General features: G+C 51.8%; 1 protein-coding gene across 1 annotated transcript; it reads left to right on the forward strand.

Moving 5' to 3' along the window:
- Positions 1–13124: 13124 nt before the first annotated feature.
- CX3CL1 (C-X3-C motif chemokine ligand 1) lies at positions 13125–17906 on the forward strand. Its single transcript, XM_059857328.1, has 3 exons — positions 13125–13376; positions 15957–16074; positions 16703–17906. The coding sequence occupies exons 1-3, from the start codon at positions 13316–13318 to the stop codon at positions 17781–17783; spliced, it is 1260 nt and encodes a 419-aa protein (XP_059713311.1). The 5' UTR covers positions 13125–13315; the 3' UTR covers positions 17784–17906.
- Positions 17907–20199: the final 2293 nt, after the last annotated feature.

Here is a 20199-nt window from a genome sequence, read left to right on the forward strand (position 1 = left end):
GGTGTGAGGTGGTAGAAAAACGCATTCAAATAAATACTTGTGAACATGTAAGTGATCTAAAAAGCGTGGTTTGGGTCCCACTGGAGCCCTCCCATATTCCCTGAAGCAGCAGCAGCAGAGAGGACTCATGAAGGGTACAAGAGTTGTCAGGATTTAGGATTACATGCCTAAATGAGCTGTGGGCAGAGTTACATTCCTAGATTTCTTGTGTGACTGGAAAGCTGAACTGGTAGGTGGTCTTGTACTGCAGCGGTGGATATGGGCTACTTAGGGAATACATGACTTGTTAGTGCTTGAGCTCAGCAGCTTGGGGATGTTGGACAAGAATGCATCATCTTAAATAAAATTATTAACCCTCTGGGCCAAAAGCTATCATATTATTACATAAAAACTTTGAAAAAACTGAAAAAGCCCCCGAAACTTTAAAAAAAAAAAAAAAAAAGGAGCTCAAAATAGGTACAGAACCCAAAAAGGGAGTCACTATTAATCTTTAGAGGAATTGTTATGAACCTAAGGTTTTCCATTAGGATCATAAAAGCCATTTAGAATAAACATTCTTCAAGTCCCCTTCTAGGGCTGACATTTGATAATGCACAGAAATGTGACAACCAGAAATGGTCAGAAGTGGTAGAAGAAAAATATTGCAAGGGTACAGGCTGGATTAGAATACAGAAAGGTGAGGGGTTGAAAGAGAAGAAAAATGTTTGCACTGAGCAGCAGCAAAGGTTTATTTGCTAGCATAGTAAGGTGTCTTCCTACAGAATTAACCTCTTAATTCCCTGAGGTATGGTTGCTCACTTCCTTAATTTAGCAGGAAATGGGGAAAAGTGCATGAGGAAAGGTGTCTGCCTTTATCAGAGTTTATCCTGCACTGGAAGGGACCCAAAAGGATCACTGAGTGCAGCTCCTGGCCCTGCACAGGACAGCCCCAGCACTCACACTGTGTGCCTGAGAGCACTGTCCAAACTCTTCTGAGCTCTGGCAGCCTTGGTGCTGGGACCTTTGCTGGTTCTTTCACTGACCTAAACCACTCAGTGGTAACACATCACTCAAAACCATTCCAGGAGCCCCAAACCCACCCGATTCTTTGTCACTTCCCACCATCCCAATCACAGTGACCCTCCACAAATACTGTTTCTGTTTTCCCTGGGCTGCACTAAAGGTTAGGGTGTAGTGCACCAGGCTCCAGTCCCATCCATGGGGTTGGGCACACAGAGGGAACATTGGCCACGTGGACCTACAGACCTTTCTAAATAAGGGGCCACAGGCTTGTTCCCTCTAACTCCCCTAATCCTTCAGAAATCCTTCATCAGAATCTCCCCAGATATGCCCATACCAGTCCCTTGGATCCACATCTGCTATCACCAGAAGTGGATAATCCTATTATTTGGGGAGATTGTGTTGTTGTTTTGGGGTTTTTTTTGTTGTTGTTGTGTTTTTGGTTTGGTTTTCTGTTTGGTTTTTTTTTGGGGGGGGGGGGGTGTTGGGGTTTTTTTGTGGTTTTTTGTTTTGTTTTGTTTTGTTTTTTGTTCAGGGAGGTTTTTTGTTTGGCTGGTTTAATTTTGGGGGTTTTTTGTTTGTTTTTTGTTTTGACAGCTTTATTTCAATCCTTCGTTTCAATAAACATATTTGCTTTCCTTCCCTGTTGGTTCTTCTAAGTCATCTGTCTCCAGCTGTTTCTCTATTTCCAGTCTCCTGTGCTGTACCAGGCGCGCTCCCAAGGTGGCACACACGCTCTTTGCCATGCCCTCTACTGCCGCGGGGCCCTGCTGTGTCTCTCTGCCACCTCCTCCAGGTCCAGCCCCTTGTCCTCCCCCCATTCCATCCCTAAAGGAGATGGGGCACAGCCCTTACTCCCCAGAACCCTCTCTACTGACATCCTGCTGACGATGCCAAGTAAAATCTTGTGTAACCCTATAAAAACAAGGCAAGTAATAGATCCAAATGAAATTTATTTACAAGGCAGCTGGCAAAAAAGCTTTTATTTGCTCAGTGTGGCTCTTTCTGGCAGAGGGCCCCTCCTGTTAGCAGCAGAGCTGTGCTCATCTCAGGCTGTGCTGGGGCTGCCTGATGAGCCCTTGGGAGAACACACTGCACCCCAGGGTTGGAGGCTCAAGCTTTTGGGCACAAGGAAGTTAGGAGGTGATGTGGTCTGATGTTTTCTTCTAGATGAGAGCCTGTCTTCTCAGCCCCTCTGTCCCCTGAGCCATCCCCAACAAAACTTCTTTGATGCATTCCCTCCCTCTTTTCCTGTGCCCTGCAAGGTTCCCTTGTACCTGGCAAGGAGCAAGTGCTGAAAGGCTCCTGCCACCCTCCCCCTGTGTCACTTGAGCTCCTTGCATGCCCCAGCAGGCTTCCTGATGCCTCTGAGAGCAGATCCAACTAAGATCCAGTCATGTCCAGAGATAAAATCTGCAGCAGCTCCATAGGTGCTTTGTTGTTTTGTCACTTAAGTTCTGCAATGCCAAAGACTGTAAACCTGACAGACTGAGAAGTCCAGCTGGCCAGGGGAGTCCAGGATGGCTCAGGCACCAGTGGCACAAATTGGCACAATCAACTCTTCCCTTTCAGTGATGCAGAGGAGCTGGTGGAAATAATCCTGCAGGAAAAGAAACTGTCTCAGCCCAGAGCATTTATCCCCATGTTCAGCATGGGCAAAGAGTATCTCCCACTTCTAGATCCAGTGCAACTCCTCTGAAACCAGAACAGGTCCTCAAAATCCAGGCCAGATGCTCTGAATCCAGCCTTGCAGGTCCACTTTCCACTGAAGACACCAATCTCTTGGGCCCTCCAGACTCACCTTGTTCTGCCCAGGGGTGAAGAGGACGTGGACAGTCGTGTAGAGGCCCGGTGGCACCTGGTGGCACATGTCCTTGGGGCCCACACACTGAAATAAGGTGAGCTCTCCAAGGTGACCTTCACCAAGTGAGGAACCTGCAGGAGAGATATGGAATGATGGGTTTGCCACTTGTGGGAACAGGTGGACATGCCTTGGTGCCATCTTTAACCACCCAGCACAGTGTTAACCACAGCTCCACATCCCAGCACTCACCTTGATCCTGTTCCTCAGAGCCAGTGGCACTTCACAGACCTCACCAGGCTGTAGTTGTGAAACACCACCTCTGGTGGGCAAGGCTGAGGTGAGCTGTGATCCAGGCCAACTGCTGAGAGCTGGAGAGGCCAGAGAGAGCAGGGAAAGGTTCAGGTGCTGGGAGGAAGATTCTGCTCTGATCCCCAGGGAAGTACAGACTCTGGGTGAGTTCATCTGCCCAGCTCACACTGGGGAAACAGTGGCTCTTCCACCTCTGCCCTGGGCTGATCAAAAGCTGCTGGACCACACTGAGCAGGCTCAAGCCAAGCACCTCTTTTGGCATCCTCCTCAATTATCACATCAAATAGCAAGGAAAAGGGCAGGGAAAGGCTACCTTGTGATGGGATGTCCATGCTTGTGTTGAGGCTGGACAATCTGGGGCAGATTCAGCTTCTTAGTGCTGGCCAGCCTCTGCTTGATAGTGAGAGACATCTTCTGGAAGGCAGAGGGAGTCAGCTGAAAGGTAAAAAAATACCAAGAGCCTCAGAAATGCACTTATTCATAGAGGCTTTTCTTGTTCATTTGCTACTGATGAATAATTTGTGACCACAACCACTAGGACAGTTCTGGAAGCCCTGGAAGTTACCTGCTGAAATATTTAACATCAGTAAATTAATGATATAGAGCAGAATGCACATGCTGTAGCCACGTGGCTCTGCCCCATTAGCTCCTCTGTGATTTGATGTGACATGTTTGGGGATTTCTGCTCTTTGGGCATTTGTTTCCTCTCTAGTTTCACTGGATTGAGCTGGTGACCTTTGCAGAAAGTGGGGAGGAGTTATCAGAGCTCCCCTAACTCCCACAACACTCTCAACCCACCATGTGGAGATGTCACTGCTGGGTGAGTCCGAGGCAGGCAGGAAAGCAGCTCTGTGCCAAGGCTGAAGTGCACAGCAATGGGCCCAAGCTTCAGTGCTCTCTTGTTAATTAGCATTTGTTTTCTCTGTCTGGCCTCACACACCCCTCCAGAAGAACACAGAGATCTCCTGACAGAGCCCCAGCACCAGAACATCTCCAGGCAAGTGAGCTGCAGTCAGCAAAGGGACATTTGTGGGTGGGGAGGAGGAATTGCCCTGACTCCACTGCTGGGCAGGATCTGTGCTCCACACAGGAGTTGGGACAGAACAGCTGGTTTGGAACCTGTTCTAGCTGGGACCAGCCCTGTCTCTCAGAGCTCCAGGCAGAGCTGGAGCTGCCCTGCATGTGCCAGGTGCCCAAGGGCAGGTTGGTGAGAGCAGCACAGGTGAGTGTCCAGCCTAACAGAAGGAATCAGTGCCACACAAAGGGGATGGAGAGCAGCACACCCTCATGGCTTCAGCTGGACATGGGTTTAACTTGGCCCTGGTGGCACAGCCAGGCAAGACACTGCACTGTCCCTGAAGCAACACACAGTGCTCCCTCCTGCACCAGGACAGCCCCAAGAACAGGAGCATGACAGACAGAGGTGGGGAGGGGGTCTGCAGCTTCACAGAGCTGCTGGACAACACATGGGGCAGGGAGAGGGACACGAGGGGAGTTTCCAGCCTTGACACAGCTCAGGCCCAGTCACAGTGGGTACCCACAGTTACAGGTTTCTCTGCCTCTCTGACTAATTTTCGATTACAATGTTCCACCACTCTGCCCTGGGATCCAGAAGCCGTTGTGGAGAATGCCTGGCCTGGATCATTTGTGCCACTGGCCATGTCTTGGCTCACCTGGAAGGAGCAACAATGGAACTCTGAAATCCAGAATCCTATTCATGCAGACCCAAAGGATACACTGGTGTCTCCATCCTGTGGCATCCTTCAGAAATGAAGAACATGAGGCCACCCCACCCTGATTCATCATTAGACCCTATTTTAGTGGCTGAGTTAAGATTCATAGAAGCAAAACCCCAGAACAAACAGACCCTGAAACAAAACAGCCTTTTGCTGTGGTGCAGACCCACAAGCCAAAAGACTTGTCACAGCCTGGTGGCACTTAACATCTCCCACCTTCCCCATTACTTCTGTAACCCCATTTTCTGACGTTATTAACCAAATCTCTGTTAATATCCAAACTGTCCTTTATCACTTAACAAGTTTTCTTGGTGGGAACAGAAGGAAAGTGAATGTCACTCGGCTGCTGGCCTGGGTGCGTCACCGAGGGAGCAGGACCTGCCACACGATGGCATTGTCCCCTGCAGGAGCGGCTCTTCCAGCTCGGGGAGCTCCGCAGAGCCTTCCCCGTGCAGAGCGCGGTGTGAGCTCCTTGGGGCCCGCGGGAGCCTTGCGAGGGCAGAAAAGGACAAAGGACGTGTGTCCCTTCCTCACAGCTGGCCACATTAGGGCTGGGGGGCAGTGCAGGAGCCTGAGCGAGGGCCAGGCGTGGGTGGGTTTGTTCCTTGTCAGCCATCCGGTGGGTGCCCAGGGGAAGCAGAGCATCCTTTGCCGATGGTTTTTCCTCCCGGCGGATGGCGGCCGGCGGTGGCCGGGGGCTCCCGGGGGCGGCTGCAGCACTGCCCGGCACCTCTCCCGGAGAGAGCCTTTGCTCCTGTCACAGCTCAGAGCAGTCCCAGGGCTCCTGCTCCTTGCAGTTGGCTTGGTCCCTAAATTGCACCTCACTGGCCTGGAGTGAGTGAACCTGCAGTTCTCGGGAGTCGTGGGCTGGGGATGGCCAGGGAGGATGCTCACACCAGGGAGGACTCCGGGCTCCAGGTCAGTGAGAAGGGACACAGACACGTCTGCTCTTTGTGCAGACAGCTCATTCTGTTTTGGTACACAGTTATGAACAGGACTACTTTTGCTCATAGCCCTGGTTTGACATCAGTGCTGTCCTAGGGAGGGAAATTGTTCCCCAAATAACACTTTGAATCCCAGACATATCTCATCTCTGCTTTCTTCAGTTCTTCCCTGCTGCCTCCTTGGGAATGGTAGCCTGGGGCAGGAATTTTATTCTTATCCACAGCACCCTCTTTTTAAACTATCCCCAGCCAACCACAAAATGCTAATGTCTGGCACCTGTTGCTCTTTTAGGTGACAGGACAGCATTGACCCTAAAAACACACCCACAGTCACGACAGCAGGTCAGGAGCCTGAGAATCTCATGCATCAGGCAGTGAGACAGGCATGACGCTGTCATGGTTCCAGAAAGAAAGCTTGGTAAGGCAAAAGCACGCTGCCCTGGAAACAGGCTGGCTGTTCATCTACATGCACTGCTGAGGGAGCAGCTCCACAGTGGGTTACAGGAGTGTGGAGGCTCTGGGCAGAGCCAGAGGGGGAGAACACACCCTGTTCTTACAACGTGGGGTGCAGAAAAGCTGGGGTGGGAGGGGGAAAGGGTTCAGTGACTCCCTGGTCTCTCAGCTGAGCCAGCAAGGCTTGAAAAGGGTTAAAAACCTGGGCAGGGAACTGTTTGCCTGGACTTGTTTTTCTGCCCAGCCCGAGTGTCCGTTTATTGTGCTGGGCCACGGAAAGCCTTCCTGGCTCCCGGGAGTCGTGCAGGCTCCTGGCTGTTGGCGGCTGCCTCTGTGTAACCCCGGGCACCAGCGGGAGCTCGGGGCGTGCCTGTGGCCGGGAGAGCCACCGGAACGAGTGGGGTGACAGCTCCCATCTGGAAGGCTGTCACATCCCACTCTGCAAGAAACGTGCTGGGATGGAAGGGCTCAGCTCAGCCCGGGGGCTGCCAGTGCCCCAGCACAGTCACCTCTGTCAGGTCACAGCACTGTACCTGGCAGCCCCCTTGTTTTTGGGGCTGGCCCACAGGTGCCAGCAGCCCCCACGGAGACCCTGCTGGGGATCAGCCCCATGGCTACACTGGAGAGAGGTTTGGGGATCCCTCCTTCACCCACACCATCATGGCTTAATGTCAAACAGCTCCCACAGCCTTTCTTGGAAGGCTCTCAGACATCTCGTGCCCAGAGGAGGCGGGAAGAGGTGAGCCTTTCTGGGAACAGAGCTGCTTCTGGTACGCTCCTTTCTTCGAGGCTGCCGGCGTGTGTAGACACGCTGCATGGAGAAGTGGGAAGAGGAGATGTTGAGAGGTGCTGATTGTGCTGCGTGGGGCCCATGGGCTGGCTCTGTGGCAGATGGGGACTCACAGCACCCCAGGCAAAGTGCTGGGGCCAGGACCTGGCTCTTCCTGCCAGGAAAACCCTTCCAGGACACGAGGATGCCTTGCACAGGCACTGGCTGCTCCTGCTGACATGGGAGGGAGGAAGAGGGGGAGTAAGTAGGGCTGCTGCAAATAGGCACATACCTCATCCTCTCCCACAGCCCAGGCAGCAGGCACTAGCCTGGCCTCAGGCTCTGGCAGAGGTGAAACAGCAGAGCCATAGCACTTTGCTGCTCCCCATCTTCTGTCCAATCCACAGAGGCTCCAGAAGAATCCTTTTCCAGGAAGCAAAGGTGGGGAGAGCCCCTTTTATCGCCCTGGCACAAAGCAGAGCACAGCCACCTCTGTGCCAAGGGAGAGCCTGGCAGCAGCTCCAACTGCAGCCGTGGTCTCCTGTGGCACATGGAGATTTCTTCTTGGCCCCCTGGCCACTGTTGCTACCACTCTCACCTCTGCTCCCTGCAGGGCAGTGGCAAAAGACTGCCCTTCCATGGATCATGGAATCACAGAACAGTTTAGGTTGGAAGGGATCTTTAAATGCCATCTAGTCCAACACCCCCTGCCATGGGCAGGCACACCTTCCACTATCCCAGGTTGCTCAGAGCTCCATCCAACCTGGCCTTGAACAATTCCAGGGATGGGCCAGCCACAGCTTCTCTGGATAATCTGTGCCAGGGCCTTGCCACCCTTGTAGGGAAGAATTTATTCCAGATTTCTGATCTAACCCTGCTTTCTGTCAGTTTGAAGCCATCTTGTCCTGTCATTCCATACCCTTGTCCAAAGTCCCTCTCCAGCTCTCTTGTCCCATTAGTACTGGAAAGGCTCTGAAGGCTCCCTGGAATCTTCTCTTCTCCAGGTTGAACAACCCCAGCTCTCTCAGCCTGTCTCCACAGCAGAAGTGCTCCAGTCCTCAGAGCACCTTGGTGGTGTCTGGACATGCTCCAGCAGCTCCACATTCCTCCTTGGGCCCCAGAGCTGGGGGAACAGATCCTCTGTCTGTCCTCCATCATGCCAGCTTTGTGGAACTGTTCCCTTCAGGGCCTGCAGCTACACAGAAGGACTGGGACATCAGGATGTCTCCCCAGCTCTGTAGGGACTTAGGCAGGAGCCAAGGGCTTGATGTGTTCAGGGGAGCCTGCTCTGGTACAGTCCCTTCATGCTCCTTCTCCTCAGCTGAAATCTGCCCAGGTTTCACCTTTGCCATGCAGGCTCCTTTCCCAAGAGTTCCCCATCCCCTTTCCTAGGAAGGAGCTTGCTCCCATGGCTGCCCTGCTCTGTGGGAGGCAAGGGACTCTTCCCTGTTCAGAAAGAGCATAACCATGGTGTGCACTGAACAGCTCCATGTTTGTTTCTTTATACACAATATTTTCAAACAACTTGAATCTTGTTTGTTGCAGCAGACAGTGCAGCCTTTGGCAGCCTCCATGGGACAGGCACAGGATGAGCTTTCCTCAGTCCAGGCTGCTCCAGCTGCCAAGGAGAGGCAGCAATTCCCCCTGCAGGTGTGCACCTTGCCCTGCAATGTCCCACTGGGATCTGCCAGCAGCTGGCAGCTCGGGTGTGATGCTGCCAGGGGAAGAGCTGCATTCCACAGCCTGGCTGCCTTGGGATGCTGACTGGTAGCTGTGGAAAATACAGAGTATCAGCACTTTGCACTGCATGCTGGGCTTCAAATTGGTTCTCATTTACGGAGAAGGAGGAAGCCATTGTGTTCAGAGAAGTGAAAGCCAGTGTGATGTTCTCTACTACTTTCAAAAACATATTCTATGTAAAGCAGTTCCCTTAAAACACAAGCCCCAGAATGGTCAGTACTTCCAAAATTGGAGTTTTCCGTCCCCTGTGGAGACACTGGCTGCAGACAGATCCAGACATCTGCTTTTCATTTCCTGCTTCATTCTTAAATGTGAGAAAATAAGAAATCATGTGGTGCCTTTCTTGATCCCCTGCCATTTAATTCTCTCCCTTATTACATTAATGGCCCAAGAGCTCTATATGAACCACAAAGGCTCCTCCAAAGAGCATCTCCCAAGTAAGAGGCTACAGTTGGCTCTAAGGAACCTTCTCCTGAGTTTGGCAAGGGTGTCCTTGGCCAGGAGAGAGGGGCTTGGTGGGTTGGTTTGTGTCAGAGCAGCTGCTGAGCTGCCAACACCACTGAGGAGAGGTGGGTTAGTGTGAGGATGAGCTGCCATAAGGCAGCTGGGAGCTTTGTCAGGGGAAGGAGAATCCCATCCTATGTCCAGAGCTGGAGTCACGTGTCAGTGTGTCTCCTTTGCAGCACCAGCCCTGGCTGGGCTGTCCCAAAACCTAAATGTTCCTGCTGCCTCTTTCCAGCAAGGCCCTGGGATGGAGGACAATACTGTGGGCAGACAAGGATGCTGTCAGAACCTGTTCCCAGGCCCTGCTCTAGTGTCACCAACTCCTGAGCCTGGGGAGCTCCTGAACATGCTTCCCATGAAAGCGGAAATCATCAACATTCTCATCTGATCCACTCTGGCATCTTTCTTTCAGGTCAGATACAGGCTCCCAGCTCTCACTTACTTTCCCTTTTAATTCTCAGTCTTGACCTTATTTCAAGGAATACAAATCTACTGTAGCAAGAAATTCTTTCACAAAGAACCAACCAGCAAACACTTCCAGCACGGAAACTCCCTGAAGGAGGTGGGAGGTGTTCTGGGGCCATTTCCTGTTTGTTTAGGACACCACCCACATTGTCTTTATATGCTGCTTTGCATATAAAGCTTTGCAGGTTCAAGGTGCTTTTGCCTTCAGGAGCAATTCCTCAGGCATTAGTCATATATTCCCTCCTCCTGTGGGGACCTTGATCCTGTGCACAGCTCAAGCAGGCTGTGAACAGCTCTGGTGGGTGGGAAATGCTGGAGCTGCTTTCAGGTCTCTCCTGGGTGAGATAGGATCTGGCACTTTGACCTGTGCTATATGTGGTTTGGAACAATAAAGTGAGTTCCTGGTAAGGGTTGCAGCAATCAAAGGTTAGGGAATGACATCAGATCAGGCTTCTGAGTGTGTCTGGTGCCTGTCACCAATGTCCCCAGCAGACCTTGTTCTCCTTTTGTTCTGCATCAAAACCAGTGTTTAGGTAGCAGAACATCCGTCCTGCTACAAAAATGGCTTTAGAGCAGAGCAGGAGCTGGAGGCAGAGAGCCCAGACTCCAGCATGGACACTGAACTGTCTGCTGTGACATCCTTTTGTGGGTGCTGAGGGTACACCTGGGGCAGTGCTGGAGGCCCAGAGCTTGCAGGACCCCCTGGTGGTGCCCAGTGTCCAGTGTGTTGTCCCTCTGCCCACACTCCATGGCAGGAGCACAGGAGAATGATTGTGGATGCTTTTCCCTTTTCCATGTTCCCTTACTGTAGTTACATACAGGGGGGTAAAAACAACCCTCTTCCTGTTATCTACTGCTTTTCTTTGGTGCTGTAACACCCTCCAGAGAGCCATTGGGTGCAAAGGGTTGCCTCAAGAAATCTCCCAAGGAGGAGTGGGGACAGGCTGGGATAAGCTGGCCCTGGTTCCCAGCTACTCAGTTTTTCTGCTCTTTGTTTCCCTGAAGGCTTGGATGTCCCTGGCTCGCAGGGTTGCACACTCCATCACTTGGATGCTGTGACTCTGGGATTGCTCATGTAGGAGCTCACCTGCCTACTTGCACTCATCCATATCACAATTTCATCTACATGTCCAGATCTGCACTGAAAAACAACTTGCTGTTCCTGGAAACTACAGTGAAACTAAATCAACTTGAGAAAACAAGTGCCGAGACAATTCGTACTGTAACTAAAGAAGGTAAAATCTGTTGAAGGTAAGAGAAGTCCTGAGATCCTTCACTGTCATGTGGGAATCCTTAAAATCAGAGAGTTTGGGACAGCTGCAAAGACAGCAGAACTGTGATTAGAGCTAAGCAGCCTGCCTTTTGCAGCTTTCTCAAAACCCTCTGATTTTATGGATTCCCACATGTCAGAGTGACACAGTGTCTGTGTTTACCATTAGTTATATCAGGAATGTCTCATGGAATACATCAGATCCTCTGACTTTGGGTTCTTCAATGCTGCAAGACCTCAAAGAAGTGCAGTGAGGGTCTGGTGTGGTGGAGCAGATGTGGGATGGGATGGGATGGGATGGGATGGGATGGGATGGGATGGGATGGGATGGGATGGGATGGGATGGGATGGGATGGGATGGTGGTATAGGAAGTGGATTGGCAGTGATGGTACCAGTTTTCTGCCAGCTGCAGCCCAGGTTTGTCACTACTCATTGGAGCTGCCTGCTCCCAGTGGAGGCAGTTGCTGTGCCTGTGTCCTGCTTTTGGTGGGAAATACAGGGCTTGGTGGTGGCTTAGGCCCTGGCTGCTGCCAGCCCTTGGTGGCTCGTGGTGTCCCACAAAGCCACACTGAGGCTGCAGCTGCCCTCCACACTCCTGCTGTGGAATTCCCTTGTGCAGATGTCACCTCCAAATCCAGCTGCTGAGCTCACAGGGAGCAAATGGAGATGTCCAAAAGTGACCTGGAGGAGTCCTCTGCCAGGTAAAACACCTCCAGCCCAACCTGCAGAGGAACAGCAGCTGCCAGAGAGCAGTTTGTGCCTTAAAACAACACGCCTATGGCGAGTCATGTCTTAGGCAAACAAAGCACTCCCACTGAGCTGAATGTCAGAGCCCTTCCTCAGTTTTATCCATCTCTGGCAGCAAACCCTTTGCAGAAAAGTCAGGACTTGTATCTTCAGGGGAGATGTGAGCACTTGTAGGCTGTGCCATCACTTCCAGCAGCCAAGGTGCCCAATGGCTTCAGGCAATGCCATTTCCTGGGATTAAAATTTCTTGTGGACCTTGAGAAAACACCATTTGGGGAAGGGCCAGGAAACATCCCTACAAACTCAGCATGTTCTGTTCTTGCTAGATCAAACAGACTATTTCAAGCCTTAATTTTTATTTCATTTCCTTTAAATGGCCTTTTTCTTCTAATACAATACAAAACCTGAAGTTGCAGGCTGGGATTTTCACCAAATGCATTATATGGAAACCTGAGGGTTTCGCTTTTGAAAAATAAAATCCCAACTGGAATTTCCCACTGCACAGAGATGCCAGATTTCCACCAGCCCTAAGAAAACTTCAGCCAAAAATATTTATTTTCTGAGGCAGTCACAGACTCAGTCTTGAGCTTATCTTCATCTTTCAGTGGAGGGAATTGTCAGGGCAAAATTGTTCTGTCTCCTGGGACCGGAGACGAAAGAGAAAGAAAAGGTGCAGGATGTGGCTGCAGCGTTGGTATGTCCGCTCCTGATTGCGGACATCCCTTTCCAGTGCCAGGGGCTGGCGCTGGAAAGCCCTGAGACAACCTGGTCCTTGCAGAGCTGGGGGTCTCCTGCTCCCGGGGGTCTCCTCCTCCCAGCAGCAGCAAGACCCCGATGCCTGAGCCCCCGTGTTCATGGAAAATCAGGCTGCCCTAGCGAGCACACACTGCAGACAGCATGGCCAGGGCACAGGAGCTGCCTGCAGAGCCCCCGGGTCCCTGCTCGTCCCTCTCCTTTCTGATGCTCCTCAGAGGCAGCCTGGCCTGAGAGCAGAGTGTAGCTGATGAACTCATGATCCTGATTAGCAAATTCCGTCTCTTTTGGCCTAATGACTGCTGTCGTAAGATGGCTGCCGAAAAGGAAAGGAATAACTGCTTTGGCATTTTGGGTAATTAATGAGCTTACTGAGCAGCGGGGAGCTGTAGTGGGAGGTGGGGAGAGCTTTACAAGCCTAAGGACAGTGATGCCTTGGGAAGAGACACATTTGTGGGAGAGGAGGAGGGAAAAGCCGACCACTGAAAGTCCCTGCCTGAATAATTTGCCAAGTAGTCTTGGCTGCTGTGCGTGCTGGGAAAAGCTGGTGTTGAGTACATCTGGGGAATTCCAGGAGCCATCCCGCGCCACAGCCGTCGCTATTCCCTGCCTTCTCCCTGTTCCCTCCTCCTGCTGCTGTCGTCACCCTTGGACACGTGTGAGAGGCTGAATAACAACTAGAGCTCTGTCTCGGGGCTTCACAATCCTGGAATGAGCGGCAGCATCTGTGTTGCTCCGGAGGATGCAATAAGCAACCGGGAGTGGGAAATACTGCCGGTAATCCCTCCCTGCCTGCCTTTCCTCCTGCCGACCACGGGAACATGAAGGCTGCCTGTCTCCAGATGCTGCTGTGGGCCCTGTGCCTGGTGACCCTGGCTGGAGGTGAGACACAGCCCGCTCGTCCCCACTCTCCCCGGGGACAGCCAGCTCGGGGGGATGGCCGCGGGGCCGGGAAGGGGGCGGTGGCACTGGATCGGGCTGTAGGGACCTTGCGGGATGGATGCAGGAGATCCCAGGGCAGGGTTCGGGAAGCGGTGGGGAGGGAAGGCAATAAATGGCCGCAATCCTGGCATCAGGGACACCCGAGAGCCCCGTGATGGCTTCTGTCACACCGGGGGGCAGATGGGGAGAGCGGCGGAGACACTTCCCGTTAACCTGTGTTAGGAAAAAAGCCATAATGTACTCCTCGTCCCCCTTTTTTCACGTGCCTGGGGACGTGGCCCGAAGGCGGCAGCCTGGCCGAGGGTGGGTGGGTGTCTGAAGAGACGACACCCTGTGCTGCCGGTGCCGGTGCCGCCGTCCCTGTGAGGCAGGGGGTGTCACTGTCCCTGCTGTCACACGCTGCAGTGTGTGTGTGTGCGAGGGGAGCCGCTCTCCTGCTCGGATAAAGATCTCTGCGGGCTCCGGGCCGCGCTGGGCTGGCTCTGCGGGGCCGGGCTCGCTGCCGGCAGCTGTGGCACCGCTCAGTGCCCGCCACCCTTCAGCAGGGCGGTGCTGGGCTGTCCCGCCGGCCCTCAGCACCGCGGGCACGGCTGGGCTCTGCCCGGAGCCAAGGGTGATTGTTCCCACGATGCACAGAGATCACAGAGATCCGTGTCCTGCTGCCGGCCGACGGGAGGGTGAGGGCAGCGCGGATGGAGCTCCTCCCCCCGCACACCTCCGCCAGGTGCTGCAGCGCTGGCCCGAGACACAGGGACACCAGGCAGGGACACCCGGCAGCTTACCCTGCCCTGGGAGCCCGCTGCCTGCTTGGCACTGCCTGACTCTGCTCACCCGTGGCCGAGCATCCCTTTCCCCCAGAGGAGGAAACGGGGCTGGCCCTGCTGAAGGCCTGGTGGAACTCCCTGGTCTTGGGAGGAACTGTGCTGAAAAGCTGGTGCCAATGGCTCCTAAGAGCAGTGGTCCTGGGCAGAGAAACTCCCAGATCCCTTTGGCAGAGTCAGATGCAGCTCAGAGAAGCAGGGATGTGTGCCCCAGGAGGAGGGCTCCATGCTACTGTGGCACCCCTCTGTCCTGGGAAGGTGCTTTCCAAGCTCCTCCGCTCTGGGAGAAACCTACCAGGAACTCAGCCAGATGGAAACTGTTTGCATTGGTGCCAAATAATTGTAAAATCAGTTCAGAGTTCTCAAAGGAGCAGATTTGGTTCTCCAAGGAACACGGACTGCTCCTCACTGTGCACGACCTGGCTACCCACAGAGACAGCGTGGCCCTCTTGTCACTGTGCCTGTTTTGTTGAACTGTGCTCTTGGAAGTGGAGGCCACCAGCAGAATATCCCCTGGCTAATGAGAGCTGATTGGCAAGTCAGCCACCCTGAATTCCCAGCAGGGAATTCTTGACCCTAAAATGGCACAGAATACATTATTGTGTGAAAAAAGAGTTTTGCTTTAACTTGACTTGACTGAGGGTTGGAAATGGGCTTCTGTAGAGGGGCCACAGGAGTGTTTGCTTGGGGTTTCTTTGCAATCATTTCCCCAGTAAATGATTAAAATTATTCAGAGTGCTCTTGCATTGATGCTCATTCTTGTACCTGGTACCTGGATCATTCCTAACTGAACTGCATAAAATTTGCCACATTCCCTTGGGAATCAGGGCAACATTTTGTAAGAGACAGCCTGATTGAAACCAGATGTCAGTTCCTTTCTTCACAAAGGCCCCAGATAAATCAGGGATTGTTTTTGTAAATCCTGCCCCCAGGGATGCCAGGAACAAGTTGTCTGGATGTGTTGTGCAACTGCCTGTTGTGGGAGGCTGGAGGTGGATGCAGGCATGAATGGCCCCAGTGGTGTGACTGGCCTTGCCCCTTGAAGGGGTCAAGGGGGGTTTTATTTTTACACTTTGCAAACTGAAAACTATATTTTCTGGTGGAGGTCGAAAAGATGTGTTAGGGGAGCTGGGCTGCTGAGATACCTGTGGGAGTGAGGCATCATTCACCAAAAGGTTCTTGCTCTGCACCCTTTCTCTGAGCCCAGGTGGCCTTCAGAGACTGTGGGAGCAGAGAGGCAGGATGCTCACCTGGAGGGGAGGTCCCACAGGAGGAAGAGATAAGACTGATAAAGGAGAGAGCAGAGCACCCTGCCCACTGGTGAGGGTTGCAGCAGGTCTTTGGGGGATGAAGAAATGTATTTTCTGGGCATCGTGCTGAGACCAGTCGTCCTGGTAGCCAAAGGGGAAGGACCTGCAGGTCCAGGGGCTTGCACATCCTACAGGACAAGCTGAAATGCTGTCCCAAAAGCTCACAGGTTTCACAGTGCTTTTTTCCCCTCAGTTTTCTGGGTATCTTACTGTATGTGTGGGTGCTATTGTCTTCATCAGGATCTGTCTTCATCTCAGTCCAGCAAGGATTGGAAACTTTCGTGGCAAGCTTTGGATTCTTCCCTGGAAAAGGGAGAAATGAAACAGTGCTGGTTTTGAGAGGCTCTGATAAAAAGTCAGCACTTAATGAGGTGAAATTTTTATTTCAGGGCAACCCAGAGCACCTGTGTGGTGTGCAGAAAATTGCAAAAATTTTACAAAGAAGTTACCAGAGAATCTGATCAGGAGCTACGAGACCAAATCCGTCTGTGGACGAAATATCACCATGTAAGTGCTGCCCCACTTCCAAGTGGGATCAGGGTTAAATGGGTGGGGAAAGGGACTGAGTGACATACCTGGAAGGACAGGGCAGAGGAATGACGGGGGGAGAGAGCTCATGTGTTCCTCTGAAAGCAGAAATTTTGTCTGAAGACAGATTCAGACTTGTGAGCTTGTCTGGAAAGGAGAAAAGCTCCATTTCTTTTCTTTGGGATAATTGCTGTTTTGTGCTTATGCTGAAGTTCATGCACCATTGACACCGTTTTATTGCAGCCCAGGGGGTGGCTCCACAGTGAAGCTGCTGGGTTGACCTTGGGAAGTCTCACAACACCCAGTAATCCAGAGGGTTTTTCCTTCAGGCCTATGTTCCCCAGGGCAGCTGGTGCCTGTGGAGCTTTCTGTGTCCAAGCAGGACAATGCTTCTGAAAGTGAAAAACTTATTAGGGGAAAACCCTTCACCCATGAGTCATGTTCAGCTGCTGCTCATTCAGTCAGATATCAGAGGCACCTGCCTGCCCTTCCTGAAATGAATCATCCAAACAGGACTTGGTGTTTGTATCTACACACCTTCCCCACAGCCCTGATCACCTGAACCAGTGTTTTCTTTACTCAGTGAGTGATCCCTTTCTATTTTCAGATTTGTTACTGTGAAGTCCAGGAGGATTTGTGCAGATTCAGATGAAGGCTGGGTGAAGAAGATCAAAGACAAACTGGACAGGAAAAGTGCCACAGTGATGCCACCACATGATGTCACCTTGGCAGAAGAGCCTGGTAGTGTTGAGAGACGTGTTGGTCTTCCAGAACTGGCTCCATCTCAAGCCACTGCTCCAGCTAGTTTCTTCCAAGGGACTGGAACAACACTTAGGGAGAGAGTTCATGCTCCTGCTGCCACGACAGAGGTGTCCAGCACGCCCCCAGTGGGCAGGCAGGAGCCCCCCCAGCTCCCTGCAGGATCCAGCCCCGTGACACAGGAAGAGGCTGTGCACCCTGAGGTCACTCCAGAAGCAAAGGGAGAGCCCTCAAATTCTCCTGCATCTTCACCAACTGTTGCAGCAGGCCTGGGCTCCAGGCAGCCCACCCCACACCCCACTGGTCAAGACACAGGTTCTCCTAACTCCAATTCAGACCTGATGGCTGCTGCCAGAGGGTCAAACCAACCTGTTCTTGGATCCCTGAGCCCTACAAGAGCCAGAGCCAGCACACCAGACACTGCTTCCAGCAGTTCTAGGTCAGATCTCCTCTCCAACTGGGACAGTATGGAGACCATCACAGTCACAGAGACAGCACCACAGACTGCTTCAGTTTCTACTCTGAGCTCCACCACTGCCATAGACAAAGCTGCCTCTGTCCATACCAGCAGGGTTGTTGGTCCCTCTGCAGGGACAGCAGCATTTGATCATTCATTGCCTGTAGGAAAGCAAGAGCCTTCAGACACAGTAGTTTTTACTCACCAGGCACTGTCGAGCCAAGCCAGAGTGCAGATGATCACAGTCAGGCCAAACAATCTGCCTCTGCCCAGCTTCCTGTCCAAATCTCAAATGCACTTTGTCATCACAGTTTCTGTGGTGTGTGGACTGATGGTTGGCAGTGTTGCTCTTGTATGGGTGTATCTGAAATTTGGAGTCAAACCAGAAGAAACGTCAAGAGAAATGGTGCAGGGCTTGCTCTACCAGCAGGCAGGGCAGCAAGACAATGTCTATCCAATGGAAGCAATATGAATGCTTCGTGGCATGGACATTTCTGGCCTCATCTGTATGAGTGTTGCTCCAGAAAAGCTGTTCATGCTGAAATGGTGACCAGTAGGAAGCAAGCCTGGGAATAAAAATCACAGAGAAAACTGACTTTTTGGTCAAGCAGAATGCCCAATTATACATCTACTCCATCATTGACCAATCACAGTGTTCTGGACATAAGGGAGACACTTCTTTTCTACTGCACTGCTCTGTACAAAGGCTGTGGCTCTTCTATTGCTGTTGCTGGCTCTCTGCCAGCTGATGAGATTTTCCAAGTTGCTGTTGGGAATTTTCCTGTGGTTCATCGTGGCCCAGGCAAGAAGCCACTCACCCACCCACACTGCTGGACTTGGGCTCAGCCACCTTGAGCAATCTTAGCACCAAACCCACACAATTTGCACTCAAACTCTCTGCTGCTTCTTTCTTTGCACTTCAGGTCTCTGCCCTGCCAGACCAAGACTGGAGCTGGTGGCCAGCTGGGTGCTGGCTCTGCCTGGGCTGATGGAATTTACTCTCATCATTTTCTCTTGCTGGAGGCATGAGGGATAGCCCAGCTATCCCTAGAAATAGTTGACCAACACTGCATCTGATCAGGGGACTGAAAGGCAGTGCTACAGGTCTTCTATTCAGAGAAGCTGGCAGCCCACAGTCTGTCTCCTCCCTGAAATCAGGCCCTTCCTTTTAGCAGCTATGGGAATTTCTTCTTGCAGATGAATTCTGAGAGCTGGTTCTTGGCAAATCAATGCAATAAATCCCTTCTGCCAGCTGATGCACCTTGTGTCCAGCTGCATCCACCACCAGGGCAGGATAATGCTGATGAATCTTCACAAATGGGAGAAATCAAGAAGCCACCCAATAATTTTGGTATTCCTGTGTTATAATTGGAACATTTTTGCTCTTCTCTGCAAGCACAAAACCCAGGAAATGTGGAGCTAAAGGCAATTCTGGATGTAGTCATGAAAGAATTGCCACAGCAGACATCCTTTTGATCCCCTTTTCTCTCTAGAAATAAGCACATTTGCTGATCCACACAAAAAAAAAAAAACCAAAAAAAAAAAAAAGGCACAAAATGCCAGTTCATGGTTCTATACTTCAGCCACATTTCAGTTTTCCCATTTTGGATAGCACTGATCACCAGGCTATGAAAGCACTGTTACAGAACCAGGCTTTTTTAAACCCCAAAGTGATTTTGATTTTTACACATCCTGACATTGCTGTACATAAGTCTTATGTTTTACCTGTGGTCAAGTCTTGAAAGCCCTTACTAAACTTTGACTCCAGGATGAATTCTGCTGGAGTGTGCAAAGGTCTTCATGACATGAAGCTTTGTAAGTAGATACATATCAAGGGTCAGATCCTAACCAAGCTCAGGGGATCAGATCCCTCAGTACAAATATGCATGCAGAAAATAAAAGCAAGATCAGCAAGAAAAAAGCAAGAAAATAATAAGCAAGATCATAAAAAATGATGGGCCAGCTGTAAAGCTGAGCTTGAGGAATGTGGCCTGTTGGATCTGTCAGATTGCACCTTCAGGACATCCCTCCAGCCCTGCAGTGGGGGAGGACAGACCACAGCTGTGCTTGCTGTCTGCCATCACACATCCCTCACTTCTGCATTTTGTTGGCTTGAGGGGTTCCTCTCCTTTGCAAGTACAGGAAGCAATCAGATTTATTTCAATGATTAAATTGGAGTGAAATCCTTCCTTGTGCAGCAGCTCAGCTGTGGAACTCTGGTTGGGGTTGATTTTCCCAGGGGGTAAATCTGGCTCTGCCAGTGCCACCTCCCCATGCACCCCACCTGTGCACAGCTGGAACTTGTGAGGTGATGTACTGTGGCATTATTTTTATATGAAACACTAGAAATGTTATTTTTGTAAAAAGGTTTTATAGCTTTTTGAATGTATGTAATGTCCTGTGTGAGCTGCTTGGAGTCGAGACCTTTGTGGCAGCACTGGGAAACACTGTGCCTTGTCTATTTTGTTGCTGGTCTTGGATGGCTTGTGCATGTCCCTGGGAGCTGGATCACTGCCCAGGCCCTTCAGCAAGCAGGGTGGACACTTGTGTGCTGCAGGTGAAGTGCTGGTCTTGCAGCAGGCCTGGGGAGATGGATGTGCACCAGCCAGATCACTTGGAGTCCCACCAGTCCTCGGCAGGACACTGCTTCCAGCTCCACCACCAGCTCCCAGCTGCTGTGACCCCTCTGGAACTCATCAGGAGCAGCTGCTTCTCCAGGCTGGCCCTGTCCTTGTGCAGTCCCTGCTCCCCTCTCCTGTCCCTTGGCTGTTTGCAGGCAGGGTGCTGGCACCCTCACAGGGGACAGGGGGACACTGCTGTTCCTCTCTGCAGTCTGGGAGGGAGGGAGGATGGAGCCTGTGGGTGTCACCCATTTCTGGGGGTTAAAA

This window comes from Haemorhous mexicanus, chromosome 12, assembly GCF_027477595.1.
Source record: "Haemorhous mexicanus isolate bHaeMex1 chromosome 12, bHaeMex1.pri, whole genome shotgun sequence".
Lineage (NCBI taxonomy): Eukaryota > Metazoa > Chordata > Aves > Passeriformes > Fringillidae > Haemorhous > Haemorhous mexicanus.